Source organism: Muntiacus reevesi, chromosome 6 (assembly GCF_963930625.1).
Source record: "Muntiacus reevesi chromosome 6, mMunRee1.1, whole genome shotgun sequence".
NCBI classification, from domain to species: Eukaryota; Metazoa; Chordata; class Mammalia; order Artiodactyla; family Cervidae; genus Muntiacus; species Muntiacus reevesi.
Window position 1 is genome coordinate 36,562,003 of NC_089254.1, and position 27,536 is coordinate 36,589,538.

Here is a 27,536-nt window from a genome sequence, read left to right on the forward strand (position 1 = left end):
TGTGGAAGATATCAAATGTAACTATTTTTCTACCACTCCTACTTGTTAGCTTATTGTAATTTTCTGATACTCTCCATATTTTTTAAGAGGACAATGATTCTCAACTTAATTTCCTAAAATGTCAAGGATCCATAAATAAGTAATGAAAAATTATAGCTTACGTCTTACGCCTTCAGAACTTCAACAGAAATTATATACTTCACAAGGGACCCTTCAGGGTAAAATGTCTATCAACTTTGCTTTTAATTAGAACTTTCATCATTGACTCATCATTAATGCTAATGAATTGTTTTATGTGTGTGTGAAGGATTAAAAAGAAGGAAAAATGTAAATTAATACATTTAGGTAAATATACATAAGTTATATATATATTGGCAGGCAAAATACTGTGGATAATAGGGTAGAGTATTGAAAATCTTTGAAACACTTCAAAAATAGCAGTACTTTCAAAGATTGACAACATACATATGTATAACTTTGAATTGTTTACAAAATGTTTTAATACTCAGCTCTTTGATACTGCATATGCTATTAAAGTATAATGTCATATGACATAAGCTTAATGCGAGGGTTAAGTTTTTTTAAACAGCTGGTGACTTTGATTATATAGAAGAGCCATTCCTTTTGAAACAGTTGTTAAATGGACTGAACTGTTAATAGGCTATAAATGTTTCGAGTGGTATCTTGTTATTGTGCATGTTTGTTTCAGAAATATCATTAGAATGAAAAGACAGATGCATCAAGATATGATATACATTTCTTACTTTTAGTAACTGCTACTCATTGTTGAGAATTCAGGGCAGTCAGCCCCCCCGGGAGGACGACCCTACGCTCCTTTCCTCCCCTTGATGGTGGTCCAGCTGCGTGTGCTCTGATCCCGTAGTCAGTGTCTGAGCCCTCCAGGTCTCTGCACACTTAGGCTACCCACGAGCTCTTTTCCCTGTTCACCCTCTGATGACAAGGTCCCACGTGACTAGGCCTTTGTGTTGTTTACCTATGAACTCTCAGCATCCTACGAGAAGCACAAAATCAGAGTTAGTTCTCAATACATGGCAATAAATAAAACTTGAAAGTGTCTAACAAAAGTTGGAAGCATGATTTCTGTTATAGAACAAATTCATAATCATAAAAAATAATCTGGGTTAAGGAATATTTCACTTATTTAAATATTCTCAGTGATATGAAATTACCATGTTTTGAAGAATTCAAATGTAATAAAATAGATTTAATCTAAATTCACTTCTATTAATATTTACTTCAGTATTCTTCTAATTAATCATACACTGATAATTTAGAAAGGACTTTTTAGCATCTTCTAGTCATAAGTTTAAGTATTTTTTATTATGATAGAGGTGTATAAGTAACAGCCCCAGTGCTTTTCATTTTTTAATGAATATAAGTTTAGTTAAATCATCTTTTCTTTGATTTTGATATCATCCAAACTAACAAGCAGAATTATCATTCACCTCTGAATATTTGGAAGAGTTTCTTAAATATGGCAATGAATATTGCATTCTGTATTGCAATTTGTGCCAGAGATATATTTTAATTTCAGAGTACAAAAAAGTTTAACAAGTTTAAATAAAAGAATTTAAATGTATAAAAAGAGAAAAATAATAAACTTGTTATTTATTTTTTTCCTCTCCAAAAACTCTTTTTGCATGCAGAATACAATAACATGTCTTGGAGGCATATCATAATTTTCTTTTTTTCCATAAAAGAGATTTTATGTCATAAGGAAAACAACTGTATCCTACCCTCCATTTTCACGAATTGTCTAGTTGATTGAATAAATGAAAAGTTTACTAGTTGAAAGCCATTTTTCTATGTATATATCCAAAAAATGTCCAATCTAAATATTACTATCTTGAAACACTGCTTCTCATCTCCTTCACCTTTTATAGGAACTCCATGTTTTAAACAAAGTCATTTTGTGACATTCTAAACCACATAAGAAATGATTCATATCACATTCACTATTTAAAACTGATGAATCTAATCTTACTCAACAATCTTGCTGTTTGCCTATTAATAATATCTCTCTGCTGTAAGGACACACACTTATCCTAAGGACATAGAATTTCTGTGAGTTCCAAAGAAACTTTGAAAAGTAAGTAGGCAGTGCTTTCTATGATTTTTAAAATAAATGTATAGTTAGCTAAGAAAAATTAAGATATCCTTGGAATTAGAAACTACATTTTTTTTTAATGGGAGTCTAATTTAGGGACTGTAGCAAAGTTCTGTGATACACACTCTTATACATGTATACATATTTACATACACAGGTATATGAACATACATTTATATCTGTTTTAAATGGACATTGATTCTGTCAATCATATCTCTAGAAACAAGGGACCATGTGTGGAACTTTGGCTTAGCTCTCTTATGTAAAGTGCTATGAGTAAATTTCGACCACTGACAAGTGGTTAAAAAGTGATCAAAGAATAAGGAAATGGAAATCTGAATATAAACTAATTTTTTTCTAAAATATTTGCAAATTTGTTAAGAAACATTAGGAAAAATTAAGACAGTCAACTCTGGGTGAAGTTTTGCACACATGCGTGTGCATGCATACATGTTTTTTTTAACAATGGAAGAGCTAAGTCATTATTTTAACTTAAGATTAGTAAAGGGATATTCAGACAGAGAAAGCTTATAGATACAAAACAGAGAAAGAATAATTGATGGAGATCTTTTTTTTTTTTTTTTTTACTTTACAATATTGTATTGGTTTTTGCTATACATTGACATGAATCAGCCATGGATTTACATGTGTTCCCCATCCTGAACCCCCCCTCCCACCTCCCTCCCCATCCCATCCCTCTGGGTTATCCCACTGCACCAGCCCCGAGCACCCTATATCATGCATTGAACCTGGACTGGCTATTTATTTCACATATGATAATTTTCATGTTTCAATGCCATTCTCCCATATCATCCAGCCCTCACCCTCTCCCACAGAGTCCAAAAGACTGTTCAATACATCTGTGTCTCTTTTGCTGTCTCGCATACAGGGTTATTGTTACCATCTTTCTAAATTCCGTACATATGCATTAGTATCCTGTATTGGTGTTTTTCTTTCTGGCTTACTTCACTCTGTATAATGGGCTCCAGTTTCATCCACCTCATTAGAACTGACTCAAATGAATTCTTTTTAATGGCTGAGTAATACTCCATTGTGTATATGTACCATAGCTTCCTTATCCATTCGTCTGCTGATGGGCATCTAGATTGCTTCCATGTCCTGGCTATTATAAACAGTGCTGCGATGAACATTGGGGTGCACGTGTCTCTTTCAATTCTGGTTTCCTTGGTGTGTATGCCCAGCAGTGGGATTGCTTGGTCATATGGCAGTTCTATTTCCAGTTTTTTAAGGAATCTCCACACTGTTCTCCATAGTGGCTGTACTAGTTTGCATTCCCACCAACAGTGTAACAGGGCTCCCTTTTCGATGGAGATCCTTGAAAGAGGAGGGATTGAGAGATCCAGAGCACAGATTTCTGAATTAGACAATTAGTAATTGTATATCTGAACCATTGTTATGCCACATTTCATTGCACTCTGCTTCCAAGTTCAATGACTTTTTAAATTTTCTAATGTGGAAAACTATGTTAGACAAAAAATTTGTCTCTTGGTATTTGCATGTTTTTATCCACTAGCAGTGATGATAGCAGACAATTTTTAAGTCACTTATGTTTTTTAATGTGTTTGTATTTTGTCAAGACAACATTTCACAATTAACTGTTTATGCCATGGGTGTATATATGCAACTAGTGTGTGTAAGAGAGATTTTCCCACCATCTTTAATATGTCTTCAAATGGTTTGGGATAAACTGTCAAACCCTTTCTCACTTCCCCTACTTATTCTGACTTTTCTACCTTCCACTCATCCACCCAGTGTGAGAGATTTGCCACCCTCAGACATGTGGATGCATGGAAGATCCTTGTCTATCTGTGTTATCTAAGGATGTGTATGACCAGTTATTTACCTACAAAATTCATATTTATTATGCAATAAATTTATCAACTCAGAACTTAACTAGCTACATTTTCTTTCAAATGGCCAATGTGTAAAACTGAAATTTGATAGTAAAATGAAAACTTTCAATATGTAAAATTCTATATTCAACTATAATTTTACTTTAAAACATGCCCCTTAAGATAGACATTCACTTGTAGCTTAAAAATATCGAAATTGCAAAGTCACAGAATTTGGAGAGCTTTTAAAGAAAAAAAAATATCTGAAAACCTCTTTTTGAATTCTACTTTCTCCCCAGGCCTTTTGCTTGGCATGAATGTGACTGAATGCTTCATTTAAACCCATTTGTCATCCAGATGACATTAGAAATCATTCAGAGCAACCCAGATAGGTGTGATGAGGTCCACCCAGAGAGCTGATGAATGAGTTTGCAGATACAGAGCACAATTTAATGAGGCCAAAAGGTTTGAGAATTAGAACAAAATGTTTGGGTTCTTTTGAAATGTATTACTCTTGGGAATTAATCTACCTGATTATAGATAGGTACAGCTTAAAACTGAGTCCATGTTAATCTCCTCACACAGCTGTTCCACATTAAAATGCATTCACTTTCTAATCTTTCTTTACCTGCAACTCTGCCATTCCTTAGGGCTCAACCATGTGTATGAAACTGCCTTATAAATGGTGCCAAAACCAAAATGAACTCTATCATAGATTCCAAACACATGAACAAAGGAAACTGACACCAGATACAGAGTTGAAAGATAATTCCCAGGTCTAGCAAAAGTAAAGATATTTAATTTTCTGTAGATTAGCAAAGAGATTGGTTAGCAGTATACACTTAAGATTGTCTAGCCAGCTATAAAATAGTTCTTGGATTCTTAGGTTAATTCTCAGAATTAATCAAAAATAAAAAGACATTCAAAAATCTATAAAATGAGTATTTCAAAATAGCTAGTAAACTGAATGAGAAGAACAAATTAAAAAAATGCATATGATAGATGTGGAATAATTTTGTAAAATAAAGAATGCATAGCTGAAAAGTTATAATTGCCTGACAGTAGATGCTTTATTTTTTAGATTCTTTCAAAAACAATTGGCAGTCTTTTCTATTTTTTGTCAGATCCAGAAGAGAAATAATCTATAACCTACAAAAATATAAAGCAAGTCACAAATGGCTAAATCTGTATATGTGTTTTATACAGTAAAAGTGAAAATCATCAACTACTTTTTCAACATATGGTAGGAAAAATAATTCATGGGAAATAATACATTGCCTTCTTGGTAGTCTCTGCCTAGCTTCTCCATCAGGCAAAAATGAAGCCTTTTGAAGGAATGTTCAAACCTCTGATAATAGAAGAAATTCAGACTTGTAGAATATTTAATACTGTAGAAATGCACTGTTTTTAAAATTTTTCATGTAATTTGGTACTTTCAACCGTTTCCAAAGGATTTTCAATTTTAGAATGGCAACTATAGCTGTGTTCATAAAAGCCAAATATATTACTTGTGCTGGAGTTAAGGTATAACTAAAAACAATAATTATAAGTAATATTGGCCCTGTCAACAGATGATCAACTTAAAATTCATGTCATGTGCATGTTTTTGTGTAGTGTCTTCTCTGGCAGATTTGTTTACATTTGTGTTCTTAGAATGAAATTAGTATTGAGAATTCATTGCCTAAACTAAGGAACATTTTCTTTGGGTCTGAGTATTATTACTTTCCTACATTTTACAGAGTCCTTAATTTGATGGCTAGAACAGATCCACTGAAATGTTAGAATAAGTATTACATTAAACAGAAAGTATTTTACATGACGTAGGCCATAGAGTGCCACAAATACACTTGAAATAATTTCTAGGCAGAATTGTGCCACCTAAAATTGGGATTGCCTTTTGTTGACGTGAAATCACAGTACCAGGAAGGGCATTCTTGTTCTGCTTTTCCTGAGGCGGTCTTCTTGGACTGAAAGCTCTGCTTGCCATGTAGCTCCACACAGAGATCTTCCCTGCTCAGAATTTCTAGAGTGGTCCCCATTATTCTCTATTTCAGTACCATCTTTTCTCTTTGTTTTCTTCCTCCCAGATTACCATTTTTATTATTTTAATTATGTACTTATTTACGTTATCTTGAACTCTCTTCTGTTAAAAACTCTAGGAGGTAGGGGTTGTATCAGCTTATAAACCTACCATTGACTCCTTAAAGGCTAAGAAGGGCTTGATGCACAGTGGTTGCTGAGTAATGACTGAAGATGCCCAACATAAATGAATAAATGTAAATATACAATAAATAATCTCCTATAGTAAACTGTAAAACATTCATATATGATACTGAATAGCTTTGATCTTTTACAAAAAAATAGTTTAAAATTATATTTTTTCCTTATAAGTGGAATGTTATTGTTGCCGTTGTTCAGTTGCTGAGTTGTGTCCGACTCTACGAAACCCCGTGGACTGCAGTGTGCCAGGTTTCCCCGTCCTTCACCATCTCCTGGAGCTTGCTCAAAATTGTGTCCATTGAGTCAGTGATGCCATCCAATCATCTCGTCCTCTGTCATCCCCTTCTCCTCCTGCCTTCAATCTTTCCCAGCATCAGGGTCTTTTCCAATGAGTTGACTCTTCTCATCAGGGTGGCCAAAGTATTGGAGCTTCAGTTTCAGCATCAGCCTTTCCAATGAATAATATTTGGGGTTTATTTCCTTTAGGATTTACTGGTTTGATCTCCTTGCAGTCCAATGAATTCTCAAGAGTCTTCAAAACCATAATTTGAAAGCATCAGTTCTTTGTCACTCAGCCTTTTTTTTTTTTTTTTTCTTTTTTCTTTTTTCTGTCACTCAGCCTTTCTTATGGTCCAGCTCTCACATCCATACATGACTGCTGAAAAAACCAGGCTTTGACTAGATGGACCTTCGTTGGGAAAGTAATATCTTTTTGTTAATATGCTGCTAGGTTTGTCATGGCTTTTCCTCTAAGGAGCAAGTGTCTTTTAATTTTATGGCTACAGTCAACATCTGCAGTGATTTTGGAGCCCAAGAAAATAAAGTCTGTCACTGTTTCTATAGTTTCCCTATTTTCCATGAAGTGATGAGACCAGATGCCATCATCTTAGTTGAATTTCAAGCCAGCTTTTTCACTTTCCTCTTTCATTTTCATTAAGAGGCTCTTTAGCTCTTCTTTGCTTTCTGCCATAAGGGTGATGTCATCTTTATATCTGAGGTTATTGCTATTTCTCCCGACCATCTTGATTCCAGCTTGTGCTTCATTCAGCCCAGCATTTCGCATGATGTACTCTGTATAGAATTTAAATAAGCAGGGTGACAATATACAGCCTTGACATACTTCTTTCCTAATTTTGAACCAGTCATTGTTCCATGTCTGGTTCTTGTTGACCTGCATACAGGTTTCTTCGGAGGCAGGTAAGGTGGTCTGGTATTCCCATCTCTTTAAGAATTTTCTACGGTTCGTTGTGATCCACACAGTCAAAGACATTAGCATAGTCAATGAAGCAGAAGTAAATATTTTTCTGGAATTCTCTAGGTTTTTCTATGACTCCATGGATGTTGCAATTTGATCTCTGTTTCCTCTCCCTTTTCTGAATCCATCTTGTACATCTGGAAGTTCTCAGTTCACTTACTGTTGAAGCCTAGCTTTGGAGGGCTGAACATTACCTTGCTAGCAGGTGAGATGAGTGCAGTTGTACGGTAGTTTGAACATTCTTTGAACCCCATAAACAGTATGAGAAGGCAAAAGTAGAATGTAGAGTAAAATTAATGTTCTACCCTTGCATAGGTCATTGTAAGAATTAGGGGGACTTAAGTTCATATAAAAAATGATTGGATTGATGCCACCTCTCTTTTCATACTAATCAGTCCAACACATAGTTTTTCATGAGTATTCTCATTATTAGAGTCAGTGAAGTATTTAGCATTACCCAAGAGGAACATCTGAAATAAGTATATCACTTATGTTGTGACCTCTCAGCTGACAATAGTCTCTGCAGAGCTAAATTGCTTAGAAATGAAATGTGTCCATGGCTTTTTCCTCTGTTATCCAATCCTGTCAGTGCATTCAGATAGAAGGGGAACCTGAACTTGCTCCCTTATAATCTTAATATACAAGGATGATTCATTGTAATTGTTAACATTTTTAAAGACCAACATAATCCCAAGGGCATGTATCTATGTTATGTACCGACATGAAAGACATGTAAGAGAGATATCAGCTAGGTCCCTTAAGATCATGTAAGCAAAAGCTACTGCATTTCGGTTTCCTTTTTAAAGTTGCTTAGTGTGATTTACTTAAATAAACTCACTAGTCACTTACTAAATTCGTTCCTTTGTCAGGCCCTGGGAAATTCCATACAGGCATATCTTATATGGACACAGCGGCATTTAGACAGTATCTTTTTCTTTGGAGTTTCTTCTTTTTTTTTTTCTTCCATTTATTTTTATTAGTTGGAGGCTAATTAGAATATTGTAGTGGTTTTTGCCATACATTGACATGAATCAGCCGTGGATTTACATGTATTCCCCCTCCCACCTCCCTCTCGAGCTGATCCCTCTGGGTCTTCCCAATGCACCAGGCCCGAGCACTTGTCTCACGCATCCAACCTGGGCCCTTTATGGAGTTTATTCTTAAATGCAGTAAAGCAAACCAAATTTGTCCCTCTGGGAAGGTATTGTTTCAAATTAAGTTCTTTTTGAGGCATGAAAATGGAAAATGTTACCTCACTGAATTCTGATAGTTTGACTATAGAAGACATTGTAGTCATCATCATCATGTCATCTTTATTACTGTAGCTAATATTTATTGTGCTTATAATTTTCCATATAAGACAAAAGCTTTTCATGTATCATTTCATTCACAGTTGTAATAGGCGTATGATAAAAAGGTTTTTATCACCATCAACATCATCCCCATTTTGGAAATAAGAAAACCAAAATTTGAGAAGTTAACGAGCTTGCTGAAAGCTACACAGCTACTAAGTGGCAAAATCAATCATTTAAATGTTCTGCAGTCCAAATTTCATAGGAGTGTGCTGGCTAGTCGTGTATCTCTCTCTCCAGGGCAGCCTTGGGGTCATGCCAGTCATCATTTGCCCACCCAGGATCCTTCCTTCTAGCCGGATAGCAAGACTTCACCACTAAGGAACATGCTTCTCACAGCTTTAAGAGGCTAAAATGGATTAAACTAAGCCATCAAATCTTTGCAGACTTGCAAGAACCTTTCAGATCACTGGGCTTTATAAAATAAATTAAGTGTGAAAGGTACATTTGGACACTTTTATTTATTTCATAATGCTATAAACCTAGAGATGTGTGTTATTTTAAACGCTGTGGATCCTGGTATTCTTGTGAATTATGAAAACGACTGTAGAATTTTCTTCTAAAATATTCAGTCCAATCTAGTATTTTTATAGGCTTATTGCCAAAAATTTTAGTACACACAGTAAATTAATAAAACCCGTTTCTGACATCATTTTTCTAACATGATTCGATAGCTGATGTTTTTATTTTAGTTTTATTGGCTTTCTTTCTTCATAGTCTCATTTCCATTATTCCTTGGAGATTTGCCTATTGTAAATTAAACTTGAACTCTGGGTAACTGATAATTGTTGAGGTGACAGTTTCCAGTAACTGGGTTCTGCTGGGAAACAAGAAATTCCTATGACTTTTAAAATAGGTTGACCCTGTGGTTTTGGAAAAATCTTAATTGAAGACAAGTATTTTTGTCTTCAACAAACAAGACAAAATAAAAAGCAGAGTAACAGAAGTCTAGAACTAAAGGATACATCAGTACTGTATTATAAGAAGCAAATCAGTAACCCAGTTTGCTGGTAATTAAAAGTTTTCTCTGGTCAAATAGGCCAGGCTTAACATGTAAATTATAATTCAGATTTACATGGAATTATAATTTTCTGTTCAGAGAAAAAATGATATTTGAACCAAGTGAAGGCCAAATTATATAAATTTGCAACTAATAATAGAGACTGATTTTTGGTTAAGTTTACTTATATTAAATATGCTCTCAAATTCCAATTTCTATTGTGAATATTCTTTTATAACTAAACATGAATCAATAATTTTTTTTTTAATTTTCTAGGAATAATACAGCATATAAGTGATATGTGTAGTATACATACTTTAACTTGCCTGAAGAAATTTTCTCTTCTCCATTAAAAAGACTATGTAACAACAAAAAAGAGATTACAAATTTACCATGATATAAGTATAAAGAAACAACCCATGATTATGAATGCAAGGCTTCTATCACTCTAGTTTTGGCTCTACTCTGTTATAATGAACTAATTTATATATCAGATGATATCAAAGTGTGTCTTATATTCCTCTGGGAAAACATTAAGACCACTCATTTAGGTATTCAATTTTTTTTCATTTAATAAATATTTATTTTCATATCTATATAAAGTACTTTAATAGATATAATAGTGCAATCCTGAAACTGTTTTAATGCAGTCCAATGTTTATTCAATTTCTAACTTCCCATTTCATTTCTGTTAGAGACCTGGACTCCAGCAATGTGAAAAAATATTTTTCAAAGCCATCTATAGCCATATATGTTTCATATATGACCCTCACAGAAGTAAACATTGTAAAACATGGCCTATCTGACATCAACCAGTTCAGGATAATTCAGCAAATTTTCTAGGAATATTGCACTTACAACAATGAGTCTTCAGTATGTACTTGTTCTATGGATCTAGTGTTGTGATTAAAAATGTACTACTAGGCATAAGTAAAGGAATTTTTTCTCCACAAAAGTTGACTTTGCTTTAATGGAGGCCTGATTTAAAGTAATTTACTTAGTGGAGAGTTTAGATAAGATATTTAGCTTGTGTGACTGCACATTAAGTGTTTCAAAGTTTTGTTGTTGTTGTTGTTTTTAATGTCATTTTATTTGTTTTTCTGTAAGACCACATAAATACACTAAAAAGAAAAGACCTCTAAAAATTCACATCTTTGAGAATGTAGTTTACCTTAATCTCTAAATTGTGCCTATTTCAAGGAAACACTTTATTATTTTATTTCTCCAAATTTATAGCTTAAGAAAAATGGTACGCTTAAAGAATGAAAAACGTCAGACCGAGGGGACAGCAACCATCTCTGTAAACTTGGCACTTGAGTCAGTTCATTAACTCTTCCACAGGGTGGCAGTCATACAGTGTGGAACAGGAGAAATGAAAGTAAAACTCCCAAGTGGAAAGTTAGGGTTCAAAAATAATTTTTTAAACTTCATCAATTCATTGTATATATGTACTATGAAATGTTGAATATCACACCTGATTATGAAATCAATCTAGTTAAAATCTTATTAAATAATTAGTTCAAATATTTAAAGCAAAGACAAAAGTCAGCATGGGCACAGTATAATATTCACGTGGATCTTTTCATTGTCATAGAAAGAATTAAAAATTGATATTGAACTTTTTATATTTGATTTTATGTTTGATGTGAAACTGAAGTAATGTTAATGTGAACTTTTTCTTTGTCATAGAAAGAATTAAAAATTTATATTTGATTTATGTTAAACATCTCAATCAAATATATATATTTATCAAGTCATTTTAGAAAATTCTAAAATAATCTATAAAATCATTAACTACATGCATGTTTTGTGTAACATGCATGTGTAACATGCTTGCATGTTTGTATGTATACACACATATACATGTATGTATATCTACCAAGAGAAAAAATAAGTTTTTAGATATACTAGCAAGATTTTATAACTATTGTAGTGGCAAGCCAGTTGCTGAAACTGTAGAAAGGTTGAATTTGTCATTATTAAGATTTTAGTTACCATTGGGAGGATATTTTCAGAAAAATATCTTTAGAAACATCTATCATAAGGCAGATTTGCAAAGTGAGTTAAAAATTATACATTCATAATACAGGAATGATTCAGTCAGTTCAGTTCAGTTGCTCAGTCGTGTCCAACTCTTTGCGACCCCATGAACCACAGCAGGCCAGGCCTCCCTGTCCATCACCAACTCCCGGAGTTCACCCAGACTCATGTCCATTGAGTCAGTGATGCCATCCAACCGTCTCATCCACTGTTGTCCCCTTCTCCCCCTGCCCTCAATCTTTCCCAGCATCAGGGTCTTTTCAAATCAGTTAATGCATCTTATATTCAAATAGCCAAGGAAGGACCTATATGATAAATGAATAAGGACAGAGAAGAAAACGTGTAAAAAAAAAAGTGTGTATTAAGCTTTTATTAAATTATAATTAATTATGACAATGTACACTTTGACACCCAGCTATGATTCTGAATTCTTTAATTTGATCAACAGCTGAGGTTTCCATGTAGGCCAACAATTAGGGTCAGGCAAAACTTCTGTAGTAAAACAAATCAAGCAATATGTTTTGTTGTTGTTTTTTTACTAGTATGTTTTTTGCCTGTGTTACAAAAATCTATATAGAAAGGAGGTCACTCTACCTTTAGTTGCTTAGAGCATTATACTTAATGAAAATGATAGTGTTTATTTGGACTGTTTGAATAACATCAGTCAAAATAATCACATGGTGTATGTCTATGTATGTCTAGCCTCTATGTTATTAGAAATGCTTGATTTCTAGGGATGTAGATATGTAATAATAATTCATTTAGTCTTATTCATTTATGTCCTTGTACTGAAAAGTACCTTATGGAAACCATTTTACTGGAATACTGTTGTGGTAAGAGAAACAACAGACAAAGCAGTGCTTTAAATTGAACATTTGAGGCATGCTTTCAAATGTTAATCATGAAAGTGATCCCCAGATACTTTCTAGAACATCTGAATTGTTTCCGTGTCCTGAATTCACATGACAATTTTTTAAGGTATGGCAATTAAATTGAATTATCAGTAGGGTGGCCAACCCATTCATGAGAATAATCCATTTAGGAGTAATTTTAACTCTGTTAAGTAGTAACACTCCACTAAAATGCATATCCCCCAAAATGACCAATTGAAGATTTTAGGAAATGAAACTAGATTTTTGTATTTTGAAGGATTAAGGGAGAGAAGGGTAGGTGTCACCAACTTCTGTTAAGCTAGAACCAGTCACCTGTCTTTACAGTTTGGGGTGATTAAAACTCTGATGTGTTCACCAAATGGCTTCTTGCATAACTAGCCAAGGCAAACCTGGACGAGTGGCTTGAGTGAAACTTTACAAGTGAAACAACAACCTCCCCAGTGTACTTTCTGGGGCAAGGGTTGTTATGATGTGATCTCTGTGTGGCCAAGACCAGCGAAAGAACAGAGACCAGATGTGGAATCTCTTGAGATTTGTGCTCTGCAGTCAGTGCGAAAGATGAAACAGATGAAACAATTAGAAAATGTCAATTCAAACAGTCAATCGACATGAATTAGGGAAAAGCTCTTAACATAGTTCAAACCAGACCATGAATTCATGGAAAAGTGCTTTTCTGCATGTTTATCTTTAGAAAAAGCTAAACTGTTGAACTTAGAGTATTGGTTTACTCTGATTACTAAATTGGTAAAAATCAGTGTAAGTCAAGTAACCGTTTTATTAAATAGTTATTGACCTCATTGAATTTATTTTCTATACTTTTATACTATTTAAATTCAGCACCTTCCAATGAATATATAAATTACAATAATTGAACAGTATCACAATTACATTTTAAAATATTTGCATATTAGAAGAAGTCAATATTTTAATTCTTTTTAAAAATGCTCAGAGCTTAAAATATTTATTTATATGTTAGTCATCTTTTATAGAAAGTAAGTCATATGACTAACATCATACTCATACATGTGCATGTTAAATATTTGCATGATGTGAGAAGTAGTGAAACTATCATTAAGTATAATATTCTAAGCAACTAAACGTAGAGTGACCTCCTTTTTATATGGATTTTTATAGCCTTGTACCTATTAAGTAGGATTTTTTTTGCAGTGACTAGATATGTGAATAATATGTTTTAACCAGGTGAGACAGCTGATGTTGGGTTGAATCTAAAAGATGCCATTTCTGCTAATGAAACCTTAGTCACGATCCTGCCACGGAATCGGGATATGATGCAGAGCACCCAAGTACTAACTTAAATTTAGTAACCAAAGTCTATGTTTAGAGTAGATTATGTGGTTTCTCTCTGGTGCCTTCCTAAGTGATTTAGTGGCCTCAATTTTCTTGTCACATTAAATAACTGAAAAACATGCTTTATTTATCTTTCATTTTAGCTCTTTTGTTTTGCCTTTCAATTAAATTTTATGCAGCCTAACCGGATACTCATTTTTAAATTCATCAGGTCCGTGTATTCACATTTTCAGTTGGTCAACATAATTATGACAGAGGACCTATTCAATGGATGGCCTGTGAAAATAAAGGTAACAAGTCTGTTTAATGACCATATTTTATTAAAAGAAGATGAATTTAGTAGTTATCACTTCTACATATTATCATTTAAAATACTCTAAAGTTGTAACTCATTTTTAAATTGAGGCAAGATTAAGATGCAGAAGATATTTTCTCTAGAGAAAACACACAAACTTTGACTTCAGTGTTACATTACATTATAGTGTTACTTTGACATTATAGTGTTATATTTTATTGAATTATACTAGTGATTCTGATCAAATATAACTTTGCATGAAGAATTAAGAATCAAATAATATCTGAGTTGTGTAAAACTTAGATATCAGAAAGTATAACATTATATGTACTTTTTTCCTGAGTGGCTGGATTATTTTTTTATATGTGTTATACATTTCTAGATAATTCAGACTTTGTATAGTGAATCTATATTTCATTTATACTCAGAAAAAAGGTGTTATTTGAAAAATGACACATGACAATAGAAAGAGCCTAGATTCATTCTGAAAGTTATATTTTGGCAGATATTTTATATACTATAAAATTGTGAGATACCCATCATTGTATACTTTTAATTATTTCTCCAATGAAAACAATTTTTGATGATAATAGATTTTCTACTGCTTTTAGAAAAATGACATTTATTTTATACAATATGAGAAATGTAGTGAAGTTTCTGATAAAGCTTGTGTATTTGCTATGAGTTTACATTAATCATACATTTTTCAAACTGATCAGTGGTATTGATATTTTAGTGTTTGCTGAATTAGAAGTACTCAGTTTCTCCTAGAAAGCCATAAAATAGTTCTGTGTTTTTTATTATATCATAGTATGTAAACATATAAATCTGTTGTGTATATGTGTGTATATTTCAGGTTATTATTATGAAATTCCTTCCATTGGAGCAATAAGAATCAATACTCAGGTATGGTTATTTAAAACTTGTTTAAAGTGTTTTTTCAAACTAAGATATTTCTCTGCTCCTTTAAATATGCTCAATATGAAGAAAATAAGTGAAAATGAATGAATAATTGATAGTATTACATGAATAAATAATTCATACTATTACATTCATAATAAAATAATGAGTATCATGGTAATGTATTGGTTTTTATTTCACTAAAGTTCCAAGTGTTTTTAAGTAATTGAAACTCAGACAAAGATGTATAATTATGTTTGTCTTCTCCTGTTTTAAAAGCATCATAGAAAATAAATAAAATCAATTTACTAACAATCTCATCATATAATTTCAACTTGTTTCTATGGCAAATCATTTAACTGAGTTTCCCCAAATTATAGGTTCAACATAGAAAATTAAACAAAAATTATTTTCAACTTACAATAAGGAGATGGTTTTTCTACAGCTATTCAGTTGAAAACATACTTGTTAAATAGGTAGATTGAACCAATAAGCTAATTTAAATATATATTATCTTTAAATATTCATAAATTTCTATTTAAAATCATTTATTCAGTTTTAAACATAACTGAAAGTCTACAAAATAGCTAAGTCAAAATTTAGCGCAAATAACATGGCTTTTGTGGAAATGAATACTGAATATGTTGAGTTTTGAAATGAAACAGCAGCTGCATTCAAGCCTGATGTCTAGGTTTGGCACAGTATTTCATTTATTTTTGATATGTTTAAATGTAGTTTTGAATTTCAGCCAAACAATCTGTGATATGAAAACAAGTATGTGGCTGCTTTATTATTTCAAATTTGTGCAGTTCCATCCAGTAAATCACAGAGCCTTAAATAGTTTAGATTAACATAAAACAATTCACAGGGAACTTATTTCACTTATCCTTGGCTGTACCTCAGAAAGAGAATGTTTTGTTAGGAGAGAAAAAAAAACTGGGGTAGATACATTGTATAAATAATACAAGTCAAATATTGTTAATTCTGAGTATGCAGACATTCCATTTATGGAGTACCCAAAGTAGAAACTGAATGATTATATGCTTAACACTCTTTAATAATTTTAATTCCATCTTCATTTTTACCTCTAGGTAAATTTTTCTCTGTGGAGTTTTTTTTTTTTTTTTCTTAGCACTGCATTCCTAGTTATCAACCACTTAAATTTTTTAATGTGTTTATATATAGGAATATTTGGATGTTCTGGGAAGACCAATGGTTTTAGCTGGTGACAAAGCTAAGCAAGTCCAGTGGACAAATGTATACCTGGATGCACTGGTAAGCTAGGCTGTTTAACCAAAGACTGCTACAACAGAAGCACACAGCTGACTTCTGTTTGTCTCTAGCTTCCATTTCTCTTTTTCTCTTCATGAATCCCTTTCAGAATTCCTTCTATCACAACCTTCTTTGCTAGAATTTACATAATTTAGTTAAGAATCTAGACTTGTGTGCAATAGAAAACCAGAGATGTAAAGTGTTGTTTTTCAGTTGTCATTGAGGATACAGAGTTTCAAACCCCGAATCTTGAATTTAAGATCATTCTAGTAACTTTGTGAGGTTTTATGTAAAAATAAAAATCCTCAAGTCACATAAATTAGTAGATTTTGAACAAGAATGGTGAAGAAAGTATTTTTAAAGTAGATTTCAGCTAGCAGAAGCTTGTAGATCAGATGGTAAAGAATCCGCCTGCAATGCTGGAGACCCGATTCGGTCCCTGGGTTGGGGAGATCCCCTGGAGGAGAGCGTGGCAACCCACTCCACTATTCTTGCCTGGAGAATCTCCACAGGGTCACAAAGACTCAGACATGACTGAGCAACTAACACTTTCACACTTTCAGCTAGCAGGAGTCTGTCTGCTGTCTCCTCCATATTTAAGATAGCCTCCATATCTCAAACCAGACTCAACAAAACTCAGAAGTACTTGCAACTAGATAAACAAATATCTTACCCCACCCTGGAATAATCACAAACCTAATCACCTCTTCATATTATAATTTCTTGCTTTAGAGACAACCCCAAATATTTATGGAAATAACCCATTGAAGTGATTCAGTCTGATGTGAAATAACAAATAAAAACATGTTAGGTTGTCCACTGCACAGTGGGAATTGTAGTACAGGCATGCCATCATATTTCAGAGCAGTGGTTCTTTCTCAACTGGGGGCAATTTTGCCCCTCAGATCACTTGGAAATATCTATAGGTATTATTGATTGTCATGACTGGGATAGAGTTTGCTATTGGCATCCAATGAATAGGTGTCAGGGATGCTGTTAGACATTCCCACAATGTACAAGAGAATCACACACATTCCCAACACACACACACACACACACACTCAAAACAAAGACTTATTTAGCTCAAAATGTCAATAGGGCTGAAATTGAGAAATCATATTTTAGTATAACTTTTCCTTTCCTAATATGAAAGTTATAAATAGTAATAAGGTTTATTCATATGCTTAACTTAATTAGAGAAGATTTAATTAACAATTTTGCTAGTGTAACATCAGAGAGACTTAAAATACTAAACCCTGAAAAATAGATGCTGATTCAGTAACCCCTTTTCCTACTTGGAGTTTAATTATATGCTGATACTACTTTCCTGAATACAGTGATGAACCTACAGGGCAGAATGCAATCTATTTAGAAAGAATTACTTATCATTTGGTTCTTGTAAAATAAACATATACAGGAAGTTTAGGAGAAAAACAGGCACTATTAGCAGCAGCCTTGCACGCTAAGAACGATAAAATGAAGCTTGCTTACCTCAAGCCCTTGCTAAAATTACCGTCCAGTGTTCCTTCTTGACATCACATATTTATTTAAGGTCACATGGTCATCTGAAGCTGTGGTCAAAATGTTTCATGCATTCAAATCCATCACAGGACAGAGTATGATAGGAGGAGTCAATAATTATTCCCTCTTGTATTTCCTATGACCAGAAGTTCATTAACCAGCATGTCTGCATTGTTGGTAAGGTTCTTGCAGATAGCATAAATGACTTTAGGAAGCGATTTTGGTTCTGAATCTGCTGTTCTGCTAGCTGAGACTAAATGTTAAAAAAAAAAAAAGAACAAAAAGAGACATTAATTGACTGGTCAGTGGATACATAGTGCATTCTTTCTTCTAACTTAAGAATCGAACATGACACATCTTTTATTTCCAATTACTTGTGTATAGTCTCTGCACATAGCACACTCAAAAAATAATCTGGTCAGATTCACAGTTATTTTTTTAAAAAAAGATAAAAACATTGCAAGACAAAATATAATAAACATAATGGGAAAAATGAAAAGAACTCTAAAAATCAGAAGAAAGAGGCCACATATTTGGTGATAGAATAAGGTTAAAAATATGGTGTTATTTTAGCTAAATATATGAGTCTCGGTAAGGTTTCTACAATTGGTGATGTGTAGAGAAATTACAGAAAGGAGTAGCAGTATGAAAACTGAACAAGTGCTATGTATATTGAAAGGATGATACTTCGGTCACTTTTGCGGATAATGGAAGATAAGACTAGAATCAAGACTGGGACAGTATTGTGGAGGGTTCATTTTATTTGGGAGATAAAGTAAGATTCTTTATGTTAGATGAAAAGAATTACACTCTGGAAACTAAAAACTAAATATCAAATAAATTCCAAGAGAGCTGATATCTTGCTTTATTTCTCTTCTTAGTTCTCTAGAAACTTGCACAGTGCCTTGGAATTGAGTGCAGTTTATGTTTGTCTAATGTTAGAAGCCTTGTATCTCATTTGGGCGCACATATTACCATACTTAGAAAAAATTTATGGTATTCTGTGTAAATGTGAAAGTGATGCAAAGAAAAAGATTGCTTCTATTTATGCCATGCTACCATTCCTAAAACCATGCATATATACACAGTTGGTCCTCCATATCTGTGTCTTGTGTCTATAGGTACAACCATTGCAGATTGAAAATACTTAGGAAAAAATTCAGAAAGTTCTAAAAAGCAAAACTTGATTTCGCCAGGCACTGGCATAATGTTTACATAATGTTTGCATTGTATTTACAACTGTTAAATGGCATTCGCATTGTAAGGGGCTTTCCTGATGTCTCATATGGTGATGAATTGCCTGCAATACAGGAGACCCAGTTTGATCCCTGGGTCAGGAAAATGCCCTGGAGAAGGAAATGGCAGCCCACTCCAGTATTCTTGCCTGGAGAATTTCGTGGACTGAGGAGCCTAGTAGGCTACAGTCCATAGGGTTGCAACAAATCAGACATGACTGTAGTCGCTTGACTTCCACTTTACTTTACTTTACCTTTTTGCATTGTAAGTGGTATTATAAGTTATATAGAGATGAGCTGAAGTCTGGAAGGATGAACATGAGTTATATGTAAATAATATCCAGTTTATATAAGAGACTTGAACATCCATGGATTTTGGTGTCTTTTGGATACCAGGTTTATAAATTATCTATAATCTGACACTATTAGAGGTGGAAAGTTTTCGTTGCAGATATTAATTTGCATATTCAATTAAGGATGTTTTCATGGTCAAATTTTCTTCCTTAATACTAAATACAAAGCCAACATGCCTGTCATGCAGCCACCTATGTGTCGTCATTTCCTTAATTTTTCTTGGTCCCAAATAATTTATTATCTTGTTCTGCTGAAAGTGTATGATTGTTCTTTCCCACTAATTCAGTTTCTACTGTTTTTGAGCTTCCCATGTGTATAATTAATAATAAACCATAGCCTAAACCATTTTCTTTATAAGACTGTGCTGTTTCTAGAATTAGAACAGGAGCCAATAGATTTGGATTTGGGGTCATTATTCACAAAAAGATTACTAATAATTTCTCAGTAAATTCAGAATTTTCAACAATAACTTTAAAATTATTTTAAAGAGTAATTTTGTTAAAAATGTAGTTCTGACATGAAATATTTGTAACAGGAATATTATTGTTGCAGATGACAATCATAAAATGCAACCTCTGACCCGAAAATCAGTTGTATTCATGTAACATATGAAATTATCTACATGCTGATTAAATCTGTGTGGTTATTTTTGTTCTACTAAACTGCTTCATGACTGGACTTTCATATTTGATTATTGCAGCTGTCTGCATCATTTCACTTTGTCAAAATGTTCATTTTGGAGAGCATATAGAAGCAATGTTGCTTCTTTTAACATCATAATGCTTACCTAGAATATCCTAGAAATGTATTATCAGTACCATATTTTTTCTGTTTATAATATTACTCTGCTACACATCTGTGATTTAGCCTGAAGTCTTTGGCTTAGGGCATGAAAAAATTTAAGAATGGAGCTGAGAAAAAAGAAAAGTTAAATCATTTGAAACAATATTTTAATATCACTATGTTCATAGTGGCCTCCGATAATTAGGTGAACTCACTATGAGAAAAAAGAGAGTGGATGGACAGGGTTACTATAAGTTTTAGTGTAATTTGACTTTTAAAGTTATTACAATGCTCTCTTAAGAGTATTATTTTAGATGTTGCATGCTTAAAGAACTGACTAATAGATCCTACTAATATCTAAGACATTTATTTCATTGACTTTTAAATAAGCTTTCAAAATCAATTTCTAATTTTTATGACTTTATGGTTTATAAAGCAACTAAAATACAGTGTCAGATATTCAAAAACTAATGCATAATGACAAAGTTTAAATTGTTATTTGAATTTGACTTTTTTCTGTGAATCTATTTTTAGGAACTGGGACTTGTCATTACTGGAACTCTTCCGGTCTTCAACATAACCGGCCAAAATGAAAATAAGACAAACTTAAAGGTTAAAAGTTAATTGATAAAATTAATAATAATAAATGATAAACTATGACGTTGAAGCTCAGTGTGGATAAGATATTTCTATAAGGAAATACATACAACGTAACTGTCTCGTGAGGCTGAAAGTAAAAGTCAGCAGCTGTCTATGTGATAACCACCTGGGAAAAAGGAAATGCAGGACAAGTTCTCAGTTCCCCCAGAGACAAGATTCAACTTAACTCTATTTAACTGACAAGAACAGAAGTTCAGGATCTGGGAGTAATTATTGCTTGGACCAGAAAGTTCATTTGGGTTTCCCGTAAGAATTTACGGAATACATGATAAATAGGCAGTACTACTGTGGACACATTTGTAAATGCATCTAAGATACCCATGGAGTTCAAAACAAACAAACAAAAAAATCCAAAGGGAAAAAAATAACATGGTAATGTCTGTATCAGATATATATAGGTACCTTTTTAGGATCTCTCATCCTCCAAGTCCCATTCAAGAAAATTTTTTTTTAATTATCATGTAACTTAAGGATATGATTTAAAAGAATAGTTCTCTTTTTTCTTTTCTCTTTTTTAAGATTGAGGAAAAATGCTTAATGAGTCTCATAAAAGTAATTATTTCTATAGCACTGGCATTGTCAATGCTACCAACCTGAAGTTCTACAAATGTTGAAAAATATGTATCTTGTGCTTGTTAAATTATCTCATTTTAAAAAATACTTTTGATTTAAAGTAGGTTTGCATTCCTATGTCTTAGCTTGCATTAGAAGGGATTTAAAAATCTAAGAGAATTAAGATTTTTAAATACTAAATACTGATTTTATATTTTGACTGACACTCCTGATTTGAGGGAAATTTACTTCTAGTTTATAATATAATGAATGTTGCACTTAAGCATTATTTGTTCACTTATTATAAATTTCAGTTGAACTCCTTATTTTAATAATGTTGCCATAGAAAAAATTGGTTATTCCTCTTGGGGGGCCCATTATCATCCTTATATATCTGATGGTTCTAATTATTGTAACTCATGAAGGGAGAAATTCTCTAACTCCTCATATAGACTGTGTAAGGGATTGCTTAAATTTGGGGAACATGCCTTGAGTGGGCTCTGGGTTGGTTCATGGGAAAACAGCAGGTTGTTGACCTAACTCTCTCATTCTGTGTGTACCTACACAGGATTTACAATGTGCTTATAAATAACTATTGACTGGATTTAATGACTTTCTGTGTAACATTTTGATTATTTTATAATTTTTGTAATTATATTTAAAACAGATTCCTGATTCCAAATTTTAACACCATTTCCATCCTTGTGTCCCATAGAAGACTATGATAACAGTTTGCCACATGGATTCTTTTTTTTGCAACTAAAACTATGATGCCCATTGTTTGGTATTTAGAAGTTAACAGCAACCAGAAATAGTATTGTGAGAATTTCCATTTTATTACACATAAGATCACATACTTTTTACATATACACTACTATTGGCAGCAAAAATACATGGTTTTTTATTTGGTATTGTCTAACTTTAAGAAGTGATTTCTGAATTGTATTATAGCACAAAGTCAGTTTGTACTCACAAATACACATACAACCCCCACTTACAGCTGTTGACTGTACAGTATCAATTAAACTATAGGAGTAATTAGTACAACAAAAAACAGATTTAATATTTCATATATTTTTTTGTATTTTAGCTGTAATAATCAAGATTTCACTTTTAACCTAATAACAATACAGTAGAGGGAAAAGAAAAATCACCACTGAGAATCACTGCAAACTGATAGCTTAAGTGTTTCACCCTTATACATATATATATATATATTTAACTTAATGTGAAATACAAGCATTGTCAAGCAAAAGGATGAATGTATAATTTTGTATAGAAATGTGTAAATTTTTGGTATAAAATACACTGCCTTGTTGCTGTCTTCTTATAGAATCAGCTGATTCTTGGTGTGATGGGAGTTGATGTGTCTTTGGAAGATATTAAAAGACTAACACCACGTTTTACAGTAAGATGCAATTTTCTCTTTTGATATCTTTTTTCTTTTAAAACTACTAGTTTAGCTTGTCTTTAAAGCACTTAAGAAATTCTCAAAATTTGTGCATTTATCTTAGCAAAGCTACTAAATATTTAAAAGAATTCTTAAAAGAATGTTATAATATCATGTTACCTTTCTTTATGCTTTAAAGTATGTATTTAAGAGTTTATTATTATTATTTTTCAGTTGTGCCCCAATGGCTATTATTTTGCAATTGATCCTAATGGTTATGTTTTATTACATCCAAATCTTCAGCCAAAGGTATGTCTATAATTTGTTTACAGTGATAGTGTTCTGTAAAATTAATGATTAATGTTCTTATTAGGTTCATCATTTTTAAATTCACTATATAGCACTACATATAAAAAAGCATTTTATGTGTAATGTTAATACAACAAGGCCACAGTTTGTGCGAAGATGTGAAAGCAGTGTTCATTTTCGCTTACCAGCTTAGGTCTGCAATATTCCTATCCAGCATCCAGCTAACAGTAGTCCCGTCTCAGAGGCAGTCATTATCACCTCCTGGCCTGAGCCTCGCACATCCTCCTTGGTGTTTTAATTAGGCGGAAGGTAGCAAAGGAGGTTGCCTGGATGGTGTGAACCTGTCGGCGTTATTCATGTTCCTCTCTGCGTAGGCCATCTCTCTCTCTCTCTTTCTGGTAATTCTCTCTCCTTTCCATCTCCCAGGCTTATAAAGATATGTATGAAATGCAGTAACTAAAACTCAGTGAGATGGACTTCATAGCTGGGAAGGGTTTGTTGATCAGTGAGTTCTAGGAAAGTTATAAAATTCCATACATTAAAGATTTTATCCTAATCTTTATTTCTATTTTCCCAGGATATAAAATATTTTCCTAAATATCTCATCCAATTCATTTCACTTTTCATTAATGCTTCATGGGTAAAACACTTATGTATCTATTAGTAAAGCTGGCAAAACCTTATTTATTTTTAATTTATAAGCAGCCTCAAGTTATTATTTAACTTTGAAGATAATATTAAGGATACTTTAAGCCACGCTTCAGGGAAATCTGTGCAGACTTACACATACGATTTCCTTCTCCCCAGGCATAGATATTTAATGTTAGAGATATTTTAGGATATCAAGTAGGGTCATTAAAAATTATTTTAAAAAGTAATAATTAAGAACCATTGATACTGAATATTGTTATAACTAATGTCTGCATTTTATTTCTCACTCGAAGTTATTTCCATGCAAAATCCATTATTATCTAAATATTTACTGATTATTTGTACCTACTGATCACCCTGAATTATTTTTAAAGTTGTTACTTTAATGTAAATATGAGATAAGCATTTCTCATGCTATCATTATTATGTCACAGCTCTTTAAAAGCATGTCAAGTGTCTTGTAATAGAGTTGTTTATGATTGGCTGACATTATGACTTTTTTATAATTGAGCATTTTTCTTTCGGAATCTTAAGATTTGTAATTTGTTATTTTGTATTATGTTGTATAGTGAATATATTTAAATTATATTCCCATAAGTAACATGATTTAAATATGATAATAACATAATGTGCTGAAGGGTGTGATGGACCCCTACTTTTATGTAGCTGGACATTTTGATTGTGAGTCTAAACACCTTCCCCAAAAGGAACTAAAATATATCATAGACAAAATAATAAAGAAGAATAATGAGAATAATGAATATATGTAAATATATGAATCCATCATTTAGAGGTAATTATTTGAAAAGTTTTTCCCCTTTTCTACATTCTTATACTAATAACCAGTATTTATGTGGAAAATATTTTATTACTATTTGAATGCTTTAAACATGTTTCTGGCTCATACTTGGAATAATAAATTTACTAAAATTTTGAAAGTTACAAACAAAATATAAATTATTTATAAATTCATATTAAAGCCCAAGTGCTTAATTTTTCTTCAGGATTATGTTATTTTTCATATTTTTATATAGGAAATTATTAAAAGAATAGTTTTAGAGAGCCATTTAAAATGTTTGAACTATCAGTGTATTTTATCTGAAGTTCATGCTTTTGAATTAAATATGCTTATTCTCATTATTAACAGGTTAGATATTATAATTCTTTTTGTGGATGATGGTACCAGTTAGATGGATACAAGAACCTGATAAAGGATAATACAGTGTAATACAGTTGTTTAGAAATTGATAAATACAGAGTACCAATATGGTTAGAACAGCATGCTAGCAAAATCAATCTTAATTTTTTTCATTCAAAATTCACCAGTGAAAATATAGAACAATAATGCCATGTTCCATAGTACCCATTATTATTTAGCAAGTTCAACATTTAATCTTACACAGGCATTCTTTGCTGAATGCCTTGTGTTTTCCTCCTGAAACTGTAATCTTAATTCAACTTACTCGAATACAATTCTGAAATTTTTAGAAGGCAGAAAAAGTATCCAAAAGCCAAGAATAATAGAAAATAAAATATCTGTGAATCTTTTGCATATCTAGTTTTCTAAGGAATCATTACTTATCTTCTCTAAGTGACTCTTCAAAGTCTCTACCATGACCAAATTTTGACAAGTGCTGAATTATGTATCCTCTTTTATTCCAAAATAGAGTTTAGAATTCCTCCATTTTGTTTCATTGACATAACCAGATTAGGAATACTTACTAGATATCTCATTTTTTATCAGTCTTAAGAAATATTTATTGTATAGGAAATTGTGAATAATTTACATTTTAGAAGTCAGTATTTAAAATAAACCTACAGTGTTATGATTGAATTCACCATTTGTTTCATAGATACAATATTTGTTGTCACTAACAAAGGCCCAGATTTGGTGGGTTTTGTTTGTTTGTTTTTGCCGTTCCATGCAGCATGCAGGACCTTAGTTCCCCGACTAAGGGGAACTTAGATTGCCTCTGCAAGCAGAAGCATGGAGTCTTAACCACAGAACCACCAGGAATGTCCCGCAAGGCCACAAAGTTTAAGCGTTTAAGATTAAAACTTTTCAATATCCTATAATATTTATATTTTAACATATGTGAATCATATACATTCTAAGATATTCCTCTTTTGTGCTTTTGTTTGTTTTGTTTTTAAAACAGTCTAGAGAATTCCCTAGCCATCCAGTATTTAGGACTTGATGTTTTCACTGCCATAGGCTTGGATTCAATCCCTGGTCAGGGAACTAAGATCCTGCAAGCCATGCAGCATGTGAAAATAAAATAAATAAGCATAAAAATTGTCTGAGAGAAAGTATCTTTCTCCTTTCCTACTTTATTACTTTTTTTTTTAGGAATAAAAGGAAAATACTAGTAATTTTGCTTTAAACAATGTTAAGTAATTTTACTAGCTTTACATATTTTTTCAGTAAAAATATTTTTGAACTTTTGTTTATTAACTCATCATGAACTTGATGATACCTGTTTCTGATTGAGGAAATATCTGACCAAAATTGATGATAAGGTAGAACCTTTACCCAGGTTGATACATAGTTGATGAATTACCATCTCTCTGTTGCTTCAGCCTATTGGCATAGGTATACCAACAATTAATTTAAGAAAAAGGAGACCCAATGTTCAGGTAACTGAAGTTAGTAGTGCCTTCAAATTTGCTAAATCAGAGTTGCGATCAAGCTTCTTTTCCTAAAAGCATATGATTAATGCCGCCTTTCTTGATAGCAAGCTTCCAGAGCATGAGATGGAGATGAGCATCATTTCTCAATAAATTGGAGCAAAAATGTTATTAATGATGGCAGAGGGTATGCATTTGCTGACTAAAGACTGCTGCAAATTATGTAACAATGATAATAGAATAATCACAAAATTAAAATTAGGTTTGTTATTAAATATTATTGTGGAATCAGTGTCAAATCCATGTAATCCTAACAATTGGTTGTAAAATTAACTTCTAAGTGGAAATAAAAATACAATTCTGATGTCTAATTTCTATGAATCACACAATTTAAGCAAAAATTTGGGGGGATTTCTAAAACTATATTTTCAGGTTAGCAGTTAGAGAAAGTTCATGTCACCTAATTAAAAATGTCCAAAATCGCAAATTAATATTGTCTGGAGAACTCATTTGTAAAATCTTTCCTATGGTGGGAAAATAAACATTAACACTAAAAATAATCATCATGAAAGGATTCTTCCTGTAGTTTTGTAAAGTTTAGTAAGAGCATTTCAAAATTTTGAAGAAAGTTCAGTATGATTTTGGGTTTTATATGTAAGCCTATTTATTTTTTTCAAAATGGTGATATTGCAATGGAGAGGTAGTGTGATATTAATGGATATTACACTATGAATTTGTAGAACTGAACTCCAGTTTGTTCTACTTATAATCAATACTGTCTCCTTGAGTAGTCCACTAAACGCCATGGTACTTCAGTTTCTTCATCTGAAAAGTAGGAAGATTAAACTATTAATTATTTCCTATCCTACACAGGATAGTCTGAGGAAGTTAAATATAGATATAGATCCCCAGCTCCATCTCCTGAAAATTCTGACTA

At 32.5% G+C, this 27,536-nt stretch overlaps 1 protein-coding gene across 8 annotated transcripts in view; it reads left to right on the top strand.

Moving 5' to 3' along the window:
• CACNA2D1 (calcium voltage-gated channel auxiliary subunit alpha2delta 1) overlaps window positions 1–27,536 on the top strand; it is a 494,429-nt gene that overhangs the window by 407,225 nt on the left and 59,668 nt on the right. For 6 of the 8 annotated variants that reach the window (XM_065939982.1, XM_065939984.1, XM_065939983.1 and 3 more), the window contains exons 13-18: window positions 14,261–14,339; window positions 15,201–15,250; window positions 16,430–16,519; window positions 20,944–21,021; window positions 22,955–23,029; window positions 23,246–23,320. In XM_065939982.1, coding sequence (XP_065796054.1) covers window positions 14,261–14,339; window positions 15,201–15,250; window positions 16,430–16,519; window positions 20,944–21,021; window positions 22,955–23,029; window positions 23,246–23,320 — 447 coding nt within the window. Of the gene's footprint in view, window positions 1–14,260; window positions 14,340–15,200; window positions 15,251–16,429; window positions 16,520–20,943; window positions 21,022–22,954; window positions 23,030–23,245; window positions 23,321–26,551; window positions 26,609–27,536 lie in introns of all 8 variants that reach the window. The other 2 variants (XM_065939979.1, XM_065939980.1) reach the window with 1 other exon arrangement.